This window comes from Solanum dulcamara, chromosome 6 (assembly GCF_947179165.1).
Source record: "Solanum dulcamara chromosome 6, daSolDulc1.2, whole genome shotgun sequence".
Taxonomy (NCBI): Eukaryota; Viridiplantae; Streptophyta; class Magnoliopsida; order Solanales; family Solanaceae; genus Solanum; species Solanum dulcamara.
The window spans coordinates 168,098-184,724 of record NC_077242.1 but is presented as its reverse complement, the minus strand read 5'-3'; the positions used below and the strand labels follow the sequence as shown (position 1 = coordinate 184,724).

Sequence of the window (16,627 nt, the reverse complement as noted above, 5' to 3'; positions counted from 1 at the left end):
CGATACGTTTTAGTGAGTAAGTCATATCAAGTTTGATAGAAGATAAAATATACGTGCTAAAGTGAGGGATCAATCAATCTTTTTAAAAATATCATGATTGTTTTTAATATACCTTCAGTTTGATAAAAAAGAAGAATAAAATTGAAGCATGCTTGGTGGTAAGAAAATATGACAACAAAATAGCAAAATACATATGAAATGAAGCAACAAATAGTAGTATACATAGAATAAAAAGAAATAAAGCGTGAAAACACTCAACTACCTACTAATTTTCTAGCCTAATCCTCAACGTCTACACCTTAATTTCTATCTAGGATTATATTCTTAATAAATTGAATTTGTACCATATTCTGTCTAATCACTTCCCCCAAGTTTTTCTTCAACTTATCTCTACCTCTCTCTAATACAACCAACCTCTTCCACCTTCTCATTGACACATCCACGCACCTTTTTTTTATATGCTAAAATTATCTCAATCTTATTTTCTTCATCTTATTATTATAAAAGTCATTTTTACGTTACCCCTTATAACTTCGTTTCTAATCATATCTCACTAAGTATGCTGAGTGCCTACCTACCAAAAGCGTTACTAACACACAAAATTGAGAAGGAAAAAGTCCAGGGGGCGTATCTGTAATTTCACCAAAATATGAAGCCCATAGTCTTAAATACATAAGAAATCACCTCTTTCCGCTCCTCTATATAAATTCATCATGTCCGGAACGTAGCCTACAAATTATATACACTACTCATAAATACACACTACTGTTCATTGTATCGCTCTTCTACTGATCTCAAATCTCAAATAAATCTTCCCCAAATTTAGAACAAACAAACAAACAAACTTCAAGGTATCTAAAAAAAATTTCATCAATCTTCTTATATATGTTAATAATTTAAGCTTTTTCATCTTGCCGCTGAGTTGTTACGAGCTGTTTATGTTAATTTTTCAGCTCAATTTTGAATCTAGAAGTTTGTTTTATGATCTATGAAACGTATGTTGATTTTATGTTGGTTGCTAATGTTGTAGAATCCGTATTTATTGATTGTTTGTAGATTTTCTGTTGAATTTTATTTATGAATGTGACGGTAGCTCAGGGATGTTTGGTTATGGAGGAGGATCGTTGATGTGTGAGCTGAGGATGACGGTGCACTAAATTACAGTGTGATGTTTTACGAGTTTGAAGTAGGACGCAGCAATGTTACATATATTTATTTTTAGGCGAGAGATAGATTATTAATTTACTAGGAGATGTACTAGAAGCGGTGGTTGTGCTAACTTGATACCATCTAGACTCTGTAAGATCTATGAATTAGATGCTATGGGGTAATTACTCAAACGAAGTAGCGCAGATCGCATTCCATATTGTATGTACGAGGAGGTTGCTGCATCTTGATGTAGTGCTTGAATCTGCTGGCTTAGAGGTTGGAGTTGAAGAAAAGAAAGTGAACTGTGGCTGGCGACATTATATAATTCTCTATTTGGGCATGTGCATTATGCAATTTAAGTTTCGGTTCCGCCAATGAAGAGCCGAACTCACAGGGGGCGGAGCTAGTAAGAGGGAAGGGGTTCAAATCGAACCCTCTTCGTTGAAAGATTATACTGTGTGAAATAAAACTTTTTAGTTACATATAAATTGTTGAATCACCTTGCACTCAAGGGTGTAGTCTAGTGGTCTGCGAATTGGGTAGAGAACCACGAGGTCTTAGGTTTAAATCTTAGCGGAGACAAAAACTATTAGGTCATATCTTCACATTTGCCTAAGCTTTGGTGGGAAGAGTTACTCGATACTTGTATGGGTGGTTAACTTGTGGGAAGAGTTACACAACAAGTTCCTAGTTAGAATATCAACTATGGCATTCTATAATCTTTTCAAATATCCTTATATAAATTCCTAGCCCCATCCCACAAGGGTAGCTGAGTTGGTTGAGCAAGTGATCTCCCAAATGGAGGGTCTCAAGTTAGAACCCCCTGCATGCTTTCTCGGTCAAGCTCGTTGTACGGGGCTTGCCTGATGCATTTTACCTCTCTTGTGTGGTTTGCGAGCTATTACACCGAAACAAGGTTTACCCTGTGCGCATCCGAAGGGTAGTGGCTGCGGGTTCCCTTGTCAACAACAACAAATAATTCCTAGCTCCTCCATTGCAAACTTGATCATTTTCCTATGCACATTGTCTTACTTATGCATACTTAAATATCAAGGAATCATGAACGATGAACTTCAGTTTCTTGATATTCAACTGAGTCGGTCTCACAAGATACCACGTTAAGCCGATATGAGTGGATTCTTCTGCAGAATTAGCTTTCTCGCAGACATAAACCAATTCCTTTTTAATGCTTCAGCCATAACTTTTGAAGGTGTTTGCCTCGGCACCAAGATGAGCCAACCCATTATAAAGCCTAGATGTTTAATGTGTCTGGTAAACTTTTATCTCCATGATTCTTAGCTTCCCTCTTGTACACATAAATGTATGATTCAGACATATTTGTGTCATAGAAGCATAAGTGTAGTTGCAGCATGTGCTGTAGGTATCAAGAGAATATAACTTCTAAAAACTAAATGAATTTTTACATAGAGCAAACACTGTTCTGATGAGTTAGCTTTATGAAGATGTGATAGTCTTACTCAAAATGCCTAGGCAATAAGCCAGGAGCCCAGGACACTGCTCAGGCTTGCTCACCATTTCAATCATGCTTTAAATTTGGAAACTAAGAAGAAATAAACCTGATATGAGTATATTACTAACCATGTGGATTCCAGTTTTATGATATTGGTATTTATCTTTTGTAGATGCGTGTAGTCCATCACTGATTGTTGGTAACTTAAACGCAGAGCTTAAAACCAACAGATGGGTTCAAATGCAGTTGATGATTTGATAGAAGCGTCATCAGGAGTTCATTATTCTGGATTCCATATGGAGCAGCCACGTACTCAAGAAATTGAGCAACCAACAACCTCTATAGATGATAGTTTTCATAAGCAACCATTCATCATTGGTATGTATATATATATATATATATATATTTTTTTTTTTTTTTTTTTTTAAAAAAAGTATACACGGGTATCTCTCTTGCTGTCACCTGAGCGTTGTTTTTTTATAAGGGTCATTAGCATTGTCAATTCACTTTTGCAATTGCAAAAATTGAAAAAAGGACTATTTATCTCAATAACCTCTCAATTGTTGTTCTCCCCCGCTATTTTAATGTTTCTTTATGATGTTCATTTTTGATGATTCCCAGCGCAAAGGATATGTTAGCTTAAGAAACTCACTATAGTTATTCAAGCTTTCATCATGTGTACATCATAAGATCGTGTTCACTTCAATATGAATGTTAAAAATATGGTAGAGCTATTCATGGATGCATATAATGTCGGGATGAAAAAGGGCCACAATCTTGAGTGGCGTTGAAATCCAGGCAGCCATTTTGCCTGCTTATAAGTGATTTAGTTGGCTATCTGGTTTGGTTTAGAACTTTGTGAAAGTCTTTCTTTGACATTGGATTTTGGCTGATTTCTCACATGAAGTTAACACCAAAATTGATGATGCTGGGTATGTGCAAAGAAAATTCTCAATATGTATTTTGCGCTCATTCCTTCTTTTTGCCTGCTGTTCAGAATATGTCAATGGAGTTGGTTCAATTGTTTTAGTATGCACATTGTTGGTCAATAGAGCAGTTAATGATTTTCCTTCTCAGGAAGTGTGTCAGGAATATGGGTTGTTATGAAAATTGGTTATCTTGGTTTTCAGTTGAATCATAAAACTGCAAACAATTTTTCAACTTAATCTTTTGATGAATTAATTTTTTTCCATCAGATTCCAGGCTGTAAATGCTAATTGTATTTCTTTTCCTTGGTACACATTTTCTTAATCATGCTCATAAAATATGTTTCACCTGCAGGCGTTGCTGGAGGTGCTGCATCTGGAAAGACAACAGTTTGTGATTTAATTATTGAGCAGCTTCGTGATCAGCGAGTCGTACTAGTTAACCAGGTGGGTTTCTTCAGACTGGAAAAAAGTCTTTTCTTTATTTTGATGAGCAATTTTAAGCTTACAGCTAAATCATCCTTAGTATGAACAGATAGTATCATGATCTCCTCCATACAGCTTTTTTAGCACTGCCTTCGTTCTCTTATCTCTTCTTATTGAATCTATAACTATTTACTATGTTATTATAACTCCTCTTTTCGTGTTTCTTCTTGATAAGATGATTGGTCTTCTATATCTCAATTGTCTCCAGGTGTTTTCCTACATTTTCCCCTTCAATTTTTGATAAATTTAAACTTATAAGTTAAACTTATATTTCATTTAGCTTCTATCTTGAAAGATCAATAAGAACTTTTTGGTTGAATTACTGATTTTATTGGTCTTCATGTGAGATGTTCCTAACAGAAGCTGTGGGAAAAAATACGGCTTAAGAGGATTCAGAATGATATTAACAAGTCGTAAATGCTTCATTTCTATATTTTACTTTGCACAAATTCATTCTCTGATTATCTAACCCGGGTTTGAATTTGCAGGATTCTTTTTATCTTACTTTGACTCCTGAAGAACTGACAAAAGTTCATGAGTACAACTTTGACCATCCTGGTTAGTCTAGTCCATTTTGATTCGAGTTAAATTCATTCTCACTTGTTTATGGTTTAATTTCCCAGATAGAATATGATATTACTTATAGGAAAGAGCATCACTATAGTCTATATGTGTCGTTTTTTCCTTCCCAAAATCATTCTTGCATTTCCAATAAAGTATTTATAAATCGAAATTGGACTCTCTTGTACTGGAATTGTTGCAACTTTGAAGAAGTTTGTTTATGTGTTCGAGACCTGTGACTCGTAACTGTCCTCAATTTTATTTGAAATCCTTCTTTAATTAACGATGATAATTTCTGGTGATTGAATTTTGATTTATACTGTTCATACATGTGTAAACTCTTTGAAATAGTAATACTTATGTGTCACTCTTTGAATTATTAAATATCAGATACATGTTACAAGATAATGTCTGGTGTATGTTTCATGCTTCTTTCTCTTATTGTTCAGATGCATTTGACACCGAAAAATTGTTGCGCGTGGTGGAGAAATTGAAGCATGGGCAAGCAGTAGATATTCCAAAATATGATTTTAAGAGTTACAAAAATGACGTGTTCCCTCTTCGAAGGGTAAATATTCATAGCATGATTTTATTTTGTTTCATTTTATTGCATACGTCATCCAACTATCTAAAGAATACATCAATTTATGTTCCACACATATCCTAGTCAACTTTTAAACTCCCTCGTCTATTTGCACAATTTCTTTCTTCCAATTGAATACCCTATCTTAAACTATTTAAAAGGAAGAAAGAGAGGTTGGATTCCGATGACACAGAAAACACATACTTTTCTTGATAGACAGCCGGATATATAAGTGGAGACACAAGCAATTACACAAGCAATTGCCTGCATCTGGAGTTGTAAGCTTTCTTTGTTCAGAATTCTCTATTAGTGCCAATTCACCACCTCTATTTAAATTACTTGGTAGGTCAATCCTTCAGATGTTATAATCTTGGAGGGCATACTCATCTTTCATGATCCACGTGTCCGAGATCTGATGAATATGAAGATATTTGTTGATACAGGTTCTTTCATCTCCTTTCTTTTGATGTTTCTTTATTGTTGTTGTGGCATGAGTTGTGCCTTCACATTGACATGTGACCATGATGTACAAGAGAAACAATCAGCATAGTTTCCCAGTAGTCATTTCATATAGTATTCTTTCTACTTGGATAATTTTCCTTCTAAGGTTTCTCCTCTATTGATTGAAAAGATTCAATAGTTTCCCTCTAATAAACTGAAACCAAATATTAAAGAACAAATATAATAATATGGAGCTAGCCTTTTTGTTGGCCTTAAAAACTAATATGATTTCTTAAAAAATGACTTTCCATAGATTTGAACACTGTTGTACTGCATGAATATCCCTCCCATGTAAGAGTGGCGCAAGGTCTTCATCAAAACAGATATCTTGAAAGACTCAACCGAAAATTCACTCCAACTCATTTAGGGAGTGCTTCCACTCAAACTTCTGAAATATTTTGGTTTTTGTTGTATTTTTTAAAAAATATCTGTTCCCTACAACTGTTGATTTCAGCTCTCCTTAAAATTGATGTCCTACTTTAGTTCTAGATACACTAGCATGTTGTATCCTTCTGTGTCTACTGGGCAGTGGTTTAGGTTGGGTCTTCTACTTGTGTGGTTTCATCATCTTAATTTTTCAGTGCAGATGCTGATGTACGTCTCGCAAGGAGAATTAGACGTGACACAGCTGAAAAGGGAAGAGATATTGGTATGGTGCTTGATCAGGTTAGGAAAACTTTCAGGCTTATTTGAAAAAAATGGGAACCTTTCACCCAAATTTGACAGATATTTAATGAAGCATTTCTTGAGTTTCTTACTCTTCCATCAAATTGTATTTTGTTTATGACGATGATCAGTGACTTGATGACTAAGAGTTAGAAATTTGGGCTATTTTGGCTTAAAAGCACCTAAAAAATGCCAATTCAAAGATGCTCTAAGTTTCTTTTTCCCTGCTTCCTTCCTCAGTTCATGTCTGTGAAGCTTCCATTATAAGTTTCTAAAATTGCCTTTTTGCTAATAAGCTCAATAAAAACCATTTGTTCTTAAACTGACTATTCAACTTCCATCTTAACTTAATTGCCTTTTCAAAACTGTCCGTTCAAACTCTATTAAGTTTCTAATTGCATTTTTGAAGTTGAATGTCTCATGAAATTTAGCATATAATTTTTATACCAAAGTCTTTGGTTTTCATGAATAATTTGATTTAATCTTTGATGCAGTACTCTAAGTTTGTGAAAGCTGCTTTTGATGACTTCATTCTTCCTACAAAGAAGTATGCTGACGTTATCATTCCCCGAGGTGGAGATAATCATGTTGCTATCGATTTGATTGTGCAACATATTCGGACAAAACTTGGTCAACATGATCTCTGTAAAATATATCCTAACTTATATGTCATTCAATCAACTTTCCAGGTACCATTTTTATCTTCGAAATGTAAGATATTTTTGAGAATGATTTTTTTTTTTGAGATTGAAAAAAAGACTTCGAAATGTAAGATATTACTCGTCCCTTTTTACTGTTTCTCTGTTTTTCTTGAAATTGCCTTACTTTGTTCAAGATCCATCTCCCATGTGCTCCTAAAGATTGGTATTAATTTCACTCAGATACGTGGCATGCATACACTTATACGGGATGCTCATACGACTAAACACGACTTTGTATTTTATGCTGATAGATTGATTCGATTGGTAAGTACGTTGTTGATTGCTTTACTGGTTATTCCATCTTTTTCAACCAGTCAGGGAAAATGAATCATTTTTTAGCTCATCAACTAGATTCATCTTCGCTTGAACCAGGTTGTTGAACATGGTTTAGGACATCTTCCATTTACCGAAAAGCAGGTGTTGACTCCGACTGGTAAGCTGCAACTGCAATTAATTCATGCCCTTGTATTTAGAAATCTTATTCAGAGCGTCTTTGATTACTTCAGTTTATATTGTAAGGTTATTGACATTAGGTCCAAAAATCAGGCTTAATGGTGATCTTCTTAGGATAGATGAGAGAGTGGATACAATTATGATACTTGGCCATGGTTTCTGAAGTAGACAGATACCAAGAAAATGGCTGAATTGTAACTGTATTATTGGGATATTACCAGATTGTATTGCTTCCAGTATCAACTTTAAACTTCCTGTAGCGTCATAGTTGAAGACATTACTTTCGCCGAAAGATATTTTCCTTTACAGTTTGAGTTAGTAGTGTTGTTGGATTGTGTATGTGAGGCATCATAAAACATTACTGACCATTAGAAAAAAACACGCTACATGTTTTCCTCCTTTTAGTTGTGTCAGCTCTTGGTAATTTGTTAGTTGCTGTACTTCATTTTGGTCAATTTCAATACTTGAATCATGCTTTCAGCATTTTATACTAAAGTCATATTGTCTGGTTTTTCTAGGAGTGGGTTTTATGCAACTTTTGTTTCTTCGTGGACTTTTTATCTTTTTCTATATACCCAGTTGAGTGGGAACTGCTTCAATGAGCAGAAATTAATTCTTAATGAGATATATTTCTGGTGAGTTCAGGATCTGTTTACAGCGGCGTTGATTTTTGTAAGAGGTTATGTGGTGTTTCAGTAATTAGAAGGTAAGAGTTTGTAATTTGTTATTGGCATTTCCTGTACTTTTCTTGTATGGTAGTAATAATTGCTTCAGAGGATTCAAGGACTTTCCGATCTTTGTAATGGTGTATGTATGCATGTATTATTGTATATATGTTGGTGCATGTAGTTTGGTAAAAGTCATTAGCATTGAGTGATTGATTGTATGGTTGACCATGTCCTCAATGCCTATGTTATTCACTTATTCTATTATGCAATGGTCTGTGCATGTGTGAGGCTCCGATGTATTTGTTTAAAGCTGTCACATGGAGCATCATGTTAGTGATTGAAACTGAAGATAACAAATGAGAGTCTCTTATCTCAGAAGCATATTCAACATGGAGAAACATCATTTGCATTTTTTAGGAAATACTTGTTACATGGCAGGACAATCGCCTAATCATCATCCGGTGTTTTTGTAGAGAATCGAATTAACAAATGTTTGTTTCTTTGTCTTTTCTGCCTTCACCAAAGTGATCGAATTGCTGTATTCTGTTTGTTAACCATAAAATTTTTCTAATTATGCACAGTGGAGAGAGCATGGAGAATGCCTTGCGAGCATGTTGTAAAGGTATCAAGATTGGCAAAATCCTGATCCATCGAGAGGGTGACAATGGTCAGCAGGTCAGCAATCTGCAGGGTCCACCCGAGTCGTTAAAAGTTTTGCCCTCCTGAGTTATTATATTGCCTTTTGCGCTCTTTATTTTTATTTTTAATGCATTTTGTTAATAAATGATGCAGCTGATCTATGAGAAACTACCACTAGATATTGCAGAAAGGCATGTCCTGCTGTTGGATCCCATCCTCGGCACAGGTTAGTTTTTAAGAATGCCCTGGATATCAGATAACTTAGCACGAGCTTCATCCTCACTAGACGTGGATGAACTACATCATCAAGATTTTACGATAATTTCTTAAGAAAAGTTTATGTGACCAAAGCTTATTACTTGTCTATACACAGGGAATTCAGCTGTTCAAGCTATTTCGTTACTGCTGAAGAAGGGTGTCCCAGAGTCTAACATTTTATTCCTCAATCTCATTTCTGTAAGTTCACTGAATTATCCAGTACAGGCTTTGCATTTCTTCTAAGCCAACTTTCTGCAACTATTACTTGTGGTGTTCAATTTGCAACGGAGTTCTCGAATAATAACTGTTTTTTATTTTAAAACTAGGCACCTCAAGGAGTACATGTGGTGTGTAAGAGATTTCCAAGAATTAAGATTGTGACATCTGAGATAGAAATTGGTCTGAATGACGATTATCGTGTTATTCCTGGGATGGGTGAGTTTGGTGATCGATATTTTGGCACAGACGAAGACTGAACGAAGAGTTGTGGCCCCTCCATACCCCGCAATCACATATGAGAGATGTAACGTTTGATTATAATTCAATTTTTTTAGCGATCTTCTAAAAGAAAAAGAGTAAGATGAGCATGATGAAAACACTTATGTAACGGATAACTGGACATTTTGAAGCATTTTTGAGAGTATACAAGCCTTATAAACGTGATTTCTTTTTGCACTCTACACTATCAGGTCATTTAAACTATACATATATGTAATTTACAATAACAATAATGATGAGTGGTAGTATTTTTTCATCTTTAATCAGAGGTCTCGTATTTCAGGTTTGAGTCTGGAAATATAATTGATTAAAGTCTCGTATTCCAGGTTTGAGTCTGGAAATATAATTGTTTTTTAATCGGGAGCACTTTCACTCAAGGTGGAACTTGCTTGAATCTCGAGTGTATACAAATTCCATTATATTGACTGCTTGAATCTCCCACAAACAAACAGTGCGAGACATCATATTTCCTTGTGTAACAAAAATAAGAACTAAGCGAAATTGTATCGCTTTTCGGTGTGAATTCGAATTTAATTGAGATTCAAATGTAAATAAACTTCTTACATTTGAGCCTTTCGAGAGCCATTCACAGATAAAGGTGAGTGTTTGTTTTTTGGGCTGTATATCTTAATGTGAGAAAGAAACAAAATGTTAGAGATGAGGCAGCAAAAGAATTTGCCTCACACAATAAGGATAGAAGGGGAGAAGAATAGAAAGGGGACGTTTGGCAATTGGCAGTGAGATATGTTGTTCACTCATTTTTAATAATATAAAAGAGGACGATAATCTTTGTTGGGCTAATCTGTTGACACGTATCTAGAATTGGATCATATTAGGAATATCCCCTACAAGTCATCTTACTATATAGATTGGGTTTCTAGCTTTTTGAGTTCTCGTCCGTTTTCACTTGGCTGCTTGCATTATCCTTTTAGCACAACCATGTCTGCCTTTGTGGGAAAATATGCTGGTAAACTTCTCTCTCTTACTTTTTCCCCATGCATTGCAGTACTCCATCTGTTTCAAAATTTATTTATCTTACTTTCATTTTTAGCCTGTTTACTACATATATTCTTTTGTTTAAGATTACAAGATTCAAAAGTCTTCATTATTTTCATAAATTTCATGCTAAATTAAAACAGACAAACAAATTAAACTGGTTGGAGTGGAGTATATATAAGAGAGAGAACATTTGGCTAGCCTAGCAAATATGTATGTATATTAGAGCTGGCTAGCTAGCATGCAAAGCCATACAGTTTGAAGGTACGTATAATATAATGTACTTTTCGTTTTCTATTACATTATACATTAAGGAGATTGGAATGTTCATCAAAATTTGGTTAGCATAGTACCTAAAATCTAACATCTATATTTTTGTTTCAACAATTCATGTACTATATATTCAAGTAGAATCACATCAATTCTCCAATCTTAATTGACAAAGTAGTTTCTCAGGAATCCAATAAACAACAAACGATTACTTAGAATCAGCTTCCACACTGTAGTAGAATTAGTACAATGATATTATTTTAGAAAATCTTAAGCATCCTTATTTCTTTTTGTGTATGCGTATATTAATCATCGCGAATATTATTTCTGTGTGCTATTTTACAATTTCTAACCATAGTTGCTCTCATACATTTTAATTATGTAGAGGAACTCATAAAGAATGCCAAGTACATAGCAACACCAGGCAAAGGAATTTTGGCAGCAGATGAAAGTACTGGCACTATTGGAAAACGTTTATCAAGTATTAATGTTGAGAATATTGAACCAAATCGTCAAGCACTTCGTGAACTCCTTTTCACTTCACCAAATGCTCTTACTTACCTCTCTGGTGTTATTCTCTTTGAAGAAACACTTTACCAAAATACTTCTGATGGAAAGCCATTTGTTCAACTTCTTCAAGAAAACAATGTTGTCCCTGGGATCAAGGTGGACAAGGGTACTGTCGAATTGGCCGGGACCAATGCCGAGACCACAACTCAAGGGTTCGACTCTTTGAGTGCACGTTGCGCGCAGTACTACAAAGCAGGTGTGTTGAATTGTGTGATCATCTCATTTAAATTATGTGATACCTTACTTTGTGATGCTATATTTCAACACACTCCCTCATTAGCACGCGATTGGGATCTTTACACAAATAGCTAGCAGGATTTACTGTTTACTTTTCAGAGCCGATATACATAAATTATACGTATATTATGCATATATTATATATACGACGTCTATTTAGATTAATTATTCTTTTTTTATGAGTCAAACTATTAAGGGATGTCGTTTGGCTGGGAAAACTCATCTCGGGATTATGATGCATGCTTAAATAATGACGGAATTATTGAGAGATTATTGGATGTTTGGTTTACTGGACTAAAAATGGGATATACGAGATATATAATATAAAAATATGTGTTTGATTTAAACTGGATAGATTGGGATGAACTTCTATTTTAAATTTTAACCTTGTTTTTCCTTAAAGATTCGGAGAAAAGCTTCGGAGAAGATGATTGATTAATTTGTTGTTTTATACCGGTATTAGTAATCGCACATAGATTGAGGTATATATTAAAGATACACAAACGCGCCCTTTAATATGGCCTCAACTGACATCTATGCCCTCCAACTTTGGCGTGCACAAGTAGACACTTAAACAATCATTAAATTGAATAAGTAGACACACACGTTATACATGACAAATCGTGTGGGATTTTATCTAGTAACTAGTTATTCTGTTATTCTTGCACGTTCAGATGTCACATTGAATTGTGTGATCATTTTATCTAATATTGTAAGCTATTAGAGAGAGAAGACTTTTATTTATTTAATTATATTATGTCTCGACAAGGTGCTCGTTTTGCCAAGTGGAGAGCTGTCTTGAAAATTGGGCCTACTGAGCCTTCCGAATTGTCCATTCAGCAAAATGCTCAGGGCCTAGCTCGTTATGCAATAATTTGCCAAGAAAATGGACTTGTGCCAATTGTGGAGCCAGAAATTCTGACTGATGGAAATCATGATATCAAGAAATGTGCAGCTGCTACTGAAACTGTTCTTGCTGCTGTTTATAAGGCACTCAATGATCACCATGTTCTTCTTGAAGGAACACTTTTGAAGCCCAACATGGTCACCCCTGGCTCTGATAGCCCAAAGGTAAGTAATTTATAAGAACTTAAGTTATATACACGGAGACCGTAAAAGATTTTTATACTTTCAGTGTACTTTTAACCTGATCCATTATTGATTCAGTACATTTTGATGCGATGATTTAGTCCAACCCGCACATCTGACACCCATCCTCATTCATTATCTTAGGTTGCAGCAGAAGTAATAGCAGAGTACACAGTCACAGCGCTGCGCCGTACTGTGCCACCAGCAGTGCCAGGAATAGTGTTCTTATCAGGAGGACAGAGTGAGGAAGAGGCAACAGTGAACTTAAATGCAATGAACAAATTGGAAGTGATTAAACCATGGACACTGTCGTTTTCATTTGGTAGAGCTCTTCAGCAAAGTACCCTCAAGACTTGGGGTGGAAAAAAAGAAAATGTTGGCAAAGCTCAAGAAGCATTTTTAACAAGGTGCAAGGCTAATTCTGATGCAACACTTGGAAAGTATACTGGTGGAAGTGCAAGTGGTGCTGCTTCTGAGAGTCTGTTTGTTTCTGGTTACAAATATTAGAGGGGGCCAAAAAGTTGGGAGTTGATGATAACAGGTTATATACTATTGTCTTATGTGTTGATTTTAACAACTTCTTTGTGTTAAAAATTGAGTCTTTTTAATTTCAGATATCTTTGGATAAGTCACTCTTGTAAATTGTTGTTCAAAGTTTACATTCACTTAACCAAGAAAAAAAAGAAAAAAAAGCTATATATATCCCATATTTCACTCTCTTACATTCTTTGTTGTGGTTATATAGTTGTTAGTACATGTTTTCTTGATACACTTTTGTTATTGAACTTCATAGTGAATATATGAGAATCCTTTAATCCTATCAGTTCCTCGATGGTCCGGCAAGTATGTATTTCGTGTGTATCTCACCAGCGGAATTAAAAAACCTCGGTTTCTTTTCTGTGGTTTCTGATATTGCAATGGTAAGCAAACAGAAAGTTTCCTCGTTCGACTATAGGCTTTCCTGATCGATAGGAAAGATTTAGACTGCCATAAGAAAAAAAGGCTAAGACAAGCTTTAATGTGAAACTTGTTTCAGATGAGTTTGAAGGTAAGAGCTTTAGCAAGTGGTACAACTTTATGATTATTGCAAGATGTACATGATAGTCTACATGCATTGTCAATTTGTGGCACCATCTGAGATCAATCATTAGAAGGTGAATTATAGGCCTTGAAGGAAGTCTGTTTTTTCATTCTTGAATCCTTTTCTTTTTCCTTTTGGAATCCAGTGAAATCTTTACACATTATAGTAGTTGCTGGCCTAGCCTCTGCCTGATGTAGGTAGTAAATTCAGATGTATAGATGTTGAGCTTGGCGTATTGATCTACCATTTTCCAATGGTTGGAGATTCGTTTAACGTTGTTGGTATTGCTAAAGATCTTCATCTCTTTTGCATATTTGCTCCGCGTTGTCCATAATACTTGTGGAAGTCCCATAGGAAATTTTGATCACATATTCTTTGTTGCCATTTGTACTAGTGTATCTGCTTATATAAGGCATATATAGTAGTAACTATCAAGGGCTTATGCGATGTGCTTTTGTCATCCAATTTCAGTTAGAACAACGTTTTAAATTTGCTTTTAGAGATTATTCCACTTCTGAATATCGATCATTCTAGATAGTGCAGAGTTTCTGCTTTGCAGACTGCATCACTTATGTCTATATATTTGCTCTGATCTTTCTCCTGTATGTCTTGTTTGAGTCAAGGTCCAAGACCATTTTCTCTATTTGTGCGTGTCATCCTTGCACAGGAGCTATGCTTATCTTCTCTGTATCGTTCCAATTTTATCAGATGTCCCCAAATGGACAAGCAAGGTCCAAGAGATTTTGAATAGAGCAATTGTTTCTACTTATTATTGAAATAGAAAGGAGTAAAGAAAAAGTGACTTGTGTATCTACTTAGGTGCTTCTTGTACATTCTAATTTGCTATCTCAGCTACTTTTGAACCACCAGGGATGATTTAATATACTCCATTAGTTAGCTGGCTGCCAATATATAGCAATCTTAAAGCAATTTACTAAAGAGGTATCAATAAAAGTGTCTCATACTATGTTGTTTGGACTCTTTAAAAATGTCGACGGATTAGTGTCACATCCTCCAAAAAAGTAATGCATTTTTTGATTATCCAACACAGAGGATGGCATGACTTGAGAAATATAGACTTGGAAGGAGGTCGTAGTTATTTGATGGAATAGTCAGTGACTCGAACACCACTACTACCAACTTGACAAACCCCTTATGAGAGGTTGGGAAAGCAGGGTGGGTGGGTGGGAAGTTTCCTGTGGCCAAATTAAAGAAAAGAACAAAACAAGAAAAGAAAAAGAGACAATTGTCTAAATTGATCAAAGCCTTTTGCCTTTCAATTATTGAGCTATACTGTAGGAAACTTCTATTGCTAAACAACTAAGTTTTCTCCAATCTTGAGCTTTAAAAAATGAAAATTTATATAGCTGATCTCAACTTGCTTGGAATTGAGAGACAACAATTTTTGTACCGTTATTATTAGAGACATAATAGAAGGAATATGGAAAATCAAATCAAATCAAATCAAATTGCTGTACTAAAGTATGCAATATACAAAAGTAATCATCTTTTTTTTTTTTAAAAAAAAACATTTTAGAGACATGGTCCAAGCTCGGTGAAAAAATGAAATAAAAAAAAATTATGATGTTAAAATCTTGCGCCCTTGTTTTCACCTCTTTGCTCTACAACTATGTGTAATAAGAGCACCAGTAGGTGGACTTGTCATCTCTAATTGACATCTCCCATGTAACCAATAAGAGTAATGAATTAGCCCAATATTGACTCTGACCTTAAAAGTTCCTCTGATATTATACACAACTCTGTTGCTAAGTACCTGCTTTTGTAGCTTGAAAGCTGAAATTGGTGGCAAATAAACCAAGCTAGATATCATGTGAACTTTTACTAGTCGCGTTTCACGTTGCCTCTGACTGAATGGTTGAAGAACTTGTGTTGCTATTAGGCTATCTGAGAAAAAGAGTTCAATGAGCAACTCCTCAAATCTTACATCAAGTTTCTTGTTTGGATTGGTGAAATTTGCTATAAATGTGAAGTCACCATTCATATACTTAGGTGAGTCTAAGTATATGACACTTAGGCTAGCATTAGATGTATCAAACACTGGATTTCTTGGTTTGATAGATAGGAAAATGACTAGTGTTCCAATACCAAATAATATTAGTAGTAAGCTGAACATCATGCATAGTATTGCAGCACACCACACTGCAGGATTGGTCCGTTTACGTTGTCGTGGCACAACATATTGTACTATTGGTTTATTCTTGATTTCAAGTGACATTTCTGGTGTTAAAGGTTGATTAAGGGCTTGTTTTGACGCCATGATTTGGCTCATAGGCGATGGAACGCCACGTTTATGAGTTGGTGCTGGTGTTGGTGGTTGTGGTGACGGTGTTCGAGGAAACATCTTAGGTGAAGTATATTCAGGAGAAAAGAAACTTAAGCTCTCTGAGGAAGTCATGGCTAATGAATTATGAAGGGAAAGATGAACAAATGAATATTGGATCTATTTATTAAGATAATAATACTAATAATGGAGTTTGGAATTGGATTAAGGAAAGTAAAAGGGAAAGAAGCTTTTGTTTGTTTTTAAAAATAGTATTTGATAAAGTTGTATTGGGCAGTAGGAACTAAAGTTGGGACATAGATGTTTTGATTTGAATTGTTTGTGTTTTGCTTTTCTTTTTTTCATAGTTGAATCACTGTATTTATTCAGAAAAACACTAAAGCTAGTGGCCCACTCAGGCCACCACAGGGGGCTCTATAACTTTTGTTTTTTCCAATAATTTTTAGGTCAGTTCGTTGTTTGTGCACTTCGATTATTATGCTATGTTCCACCAACACATATATTGAATAACTCTATCTATCA

General features: G+C 35.1%; 3 protein-coding genes and 1 non-coding gene across 4 annotated transcripts; 2 read left to right on the top strand and 2 right to left on the bottom strand.

Moving 5' to 3' along the window:
• The first annotated feature begins 719 nt into the window (after positions 1 to 719).
• LOC129891898 (uridine kinase-like protein 3) lies at positions 720 to 9,742 on the top strand. Its single transcript, XM_055967376.1, has 15 exons — positions 720 to 851; positions 2,793 to 2,998; positions 3,902 to 3,993; positions 4,521 to 4,590; positions 5,043 to 5,161; positions 5,523 to 5,619; positions 6,264 to 6,343; positions 6,838 to 7,032; positions 7,225 to 7,308; positions 7,417 to 7,477; positions 8,143 to 8,203; positions 8,747 to 8,840; positions 8,958 to 9,030; positions 9,178 to 9,260; positions 9,389 to 9,742. Exons 2-15 carry the CDS (start codon positions 2,851 to 2,853, stop codon positions 9,536 to 9,538), a joined length of 1,407 nt encoding a protein of 468 aa, XP_055823351.1. The 5' UTR covers positions 720 to 851; positions 2,793 to 2,850; the 3' UTR covers positions 9,539 to 9,742.
• Positions 9,743 to 10,421: 679 nt separating this feature from the next.
• Positions 10,422 to 13,444, top strand: LOC129891899 (fructose-bisphosphate aldolase, cytoplasmic isozyme 1). Its single transcript, XM_055967377.1, has 4 exons — positions 10,422 to 10,527; positions 11,212 to 11,592; positions 12,403 to 12,704; positions 12,867 to 13,444. Exons 1-4 carry the CDS (start codon positions 10,500 to 10,502, stop codon positions 13,227 to 13,229), a joined length of 1,074 nt encoding a protein of 357 aa, XP_055823352.1. The 5' UTR covers positions 10,422 to 10,499; the 3' UTR covers positions 13,230 to 13,444.
• Positions 13,445 to 14,424: 980 nt separating this feature from the next.
• Positions 14,425 to 14,527, bottom strand: LOC129893634 (U6 spliceosomal RNA). Its single transcript, XR_008767527.1, has one exon. It is a non-coding gene; the product is annotated as a U6 spliceosomal RNA (small nuclear RNA).
• Positions 14,528 to 15,199: 672 nt separating this feature from the next.
• Positions 15,200 to 16,420, bottom strand: LOC129891901 (NDR1/HIN1-like protein 6). Its single transcript, XM_055967378.1, has one exon. The coding sequence runs from the start codon at positions 16,217 to 16,219 to the stop codon at positions 15,413 to 15,415; it is 807 nt and encodes a 268-aa protein (XP_055823353.1). The 5' UTR covers positions 16,220 to 16,420; the 3' UTR covers positions 15,200 to 15,412.
• Between the last annotated feature and the right edge of the window lie 207 nt (positions 16,421 to 16,627).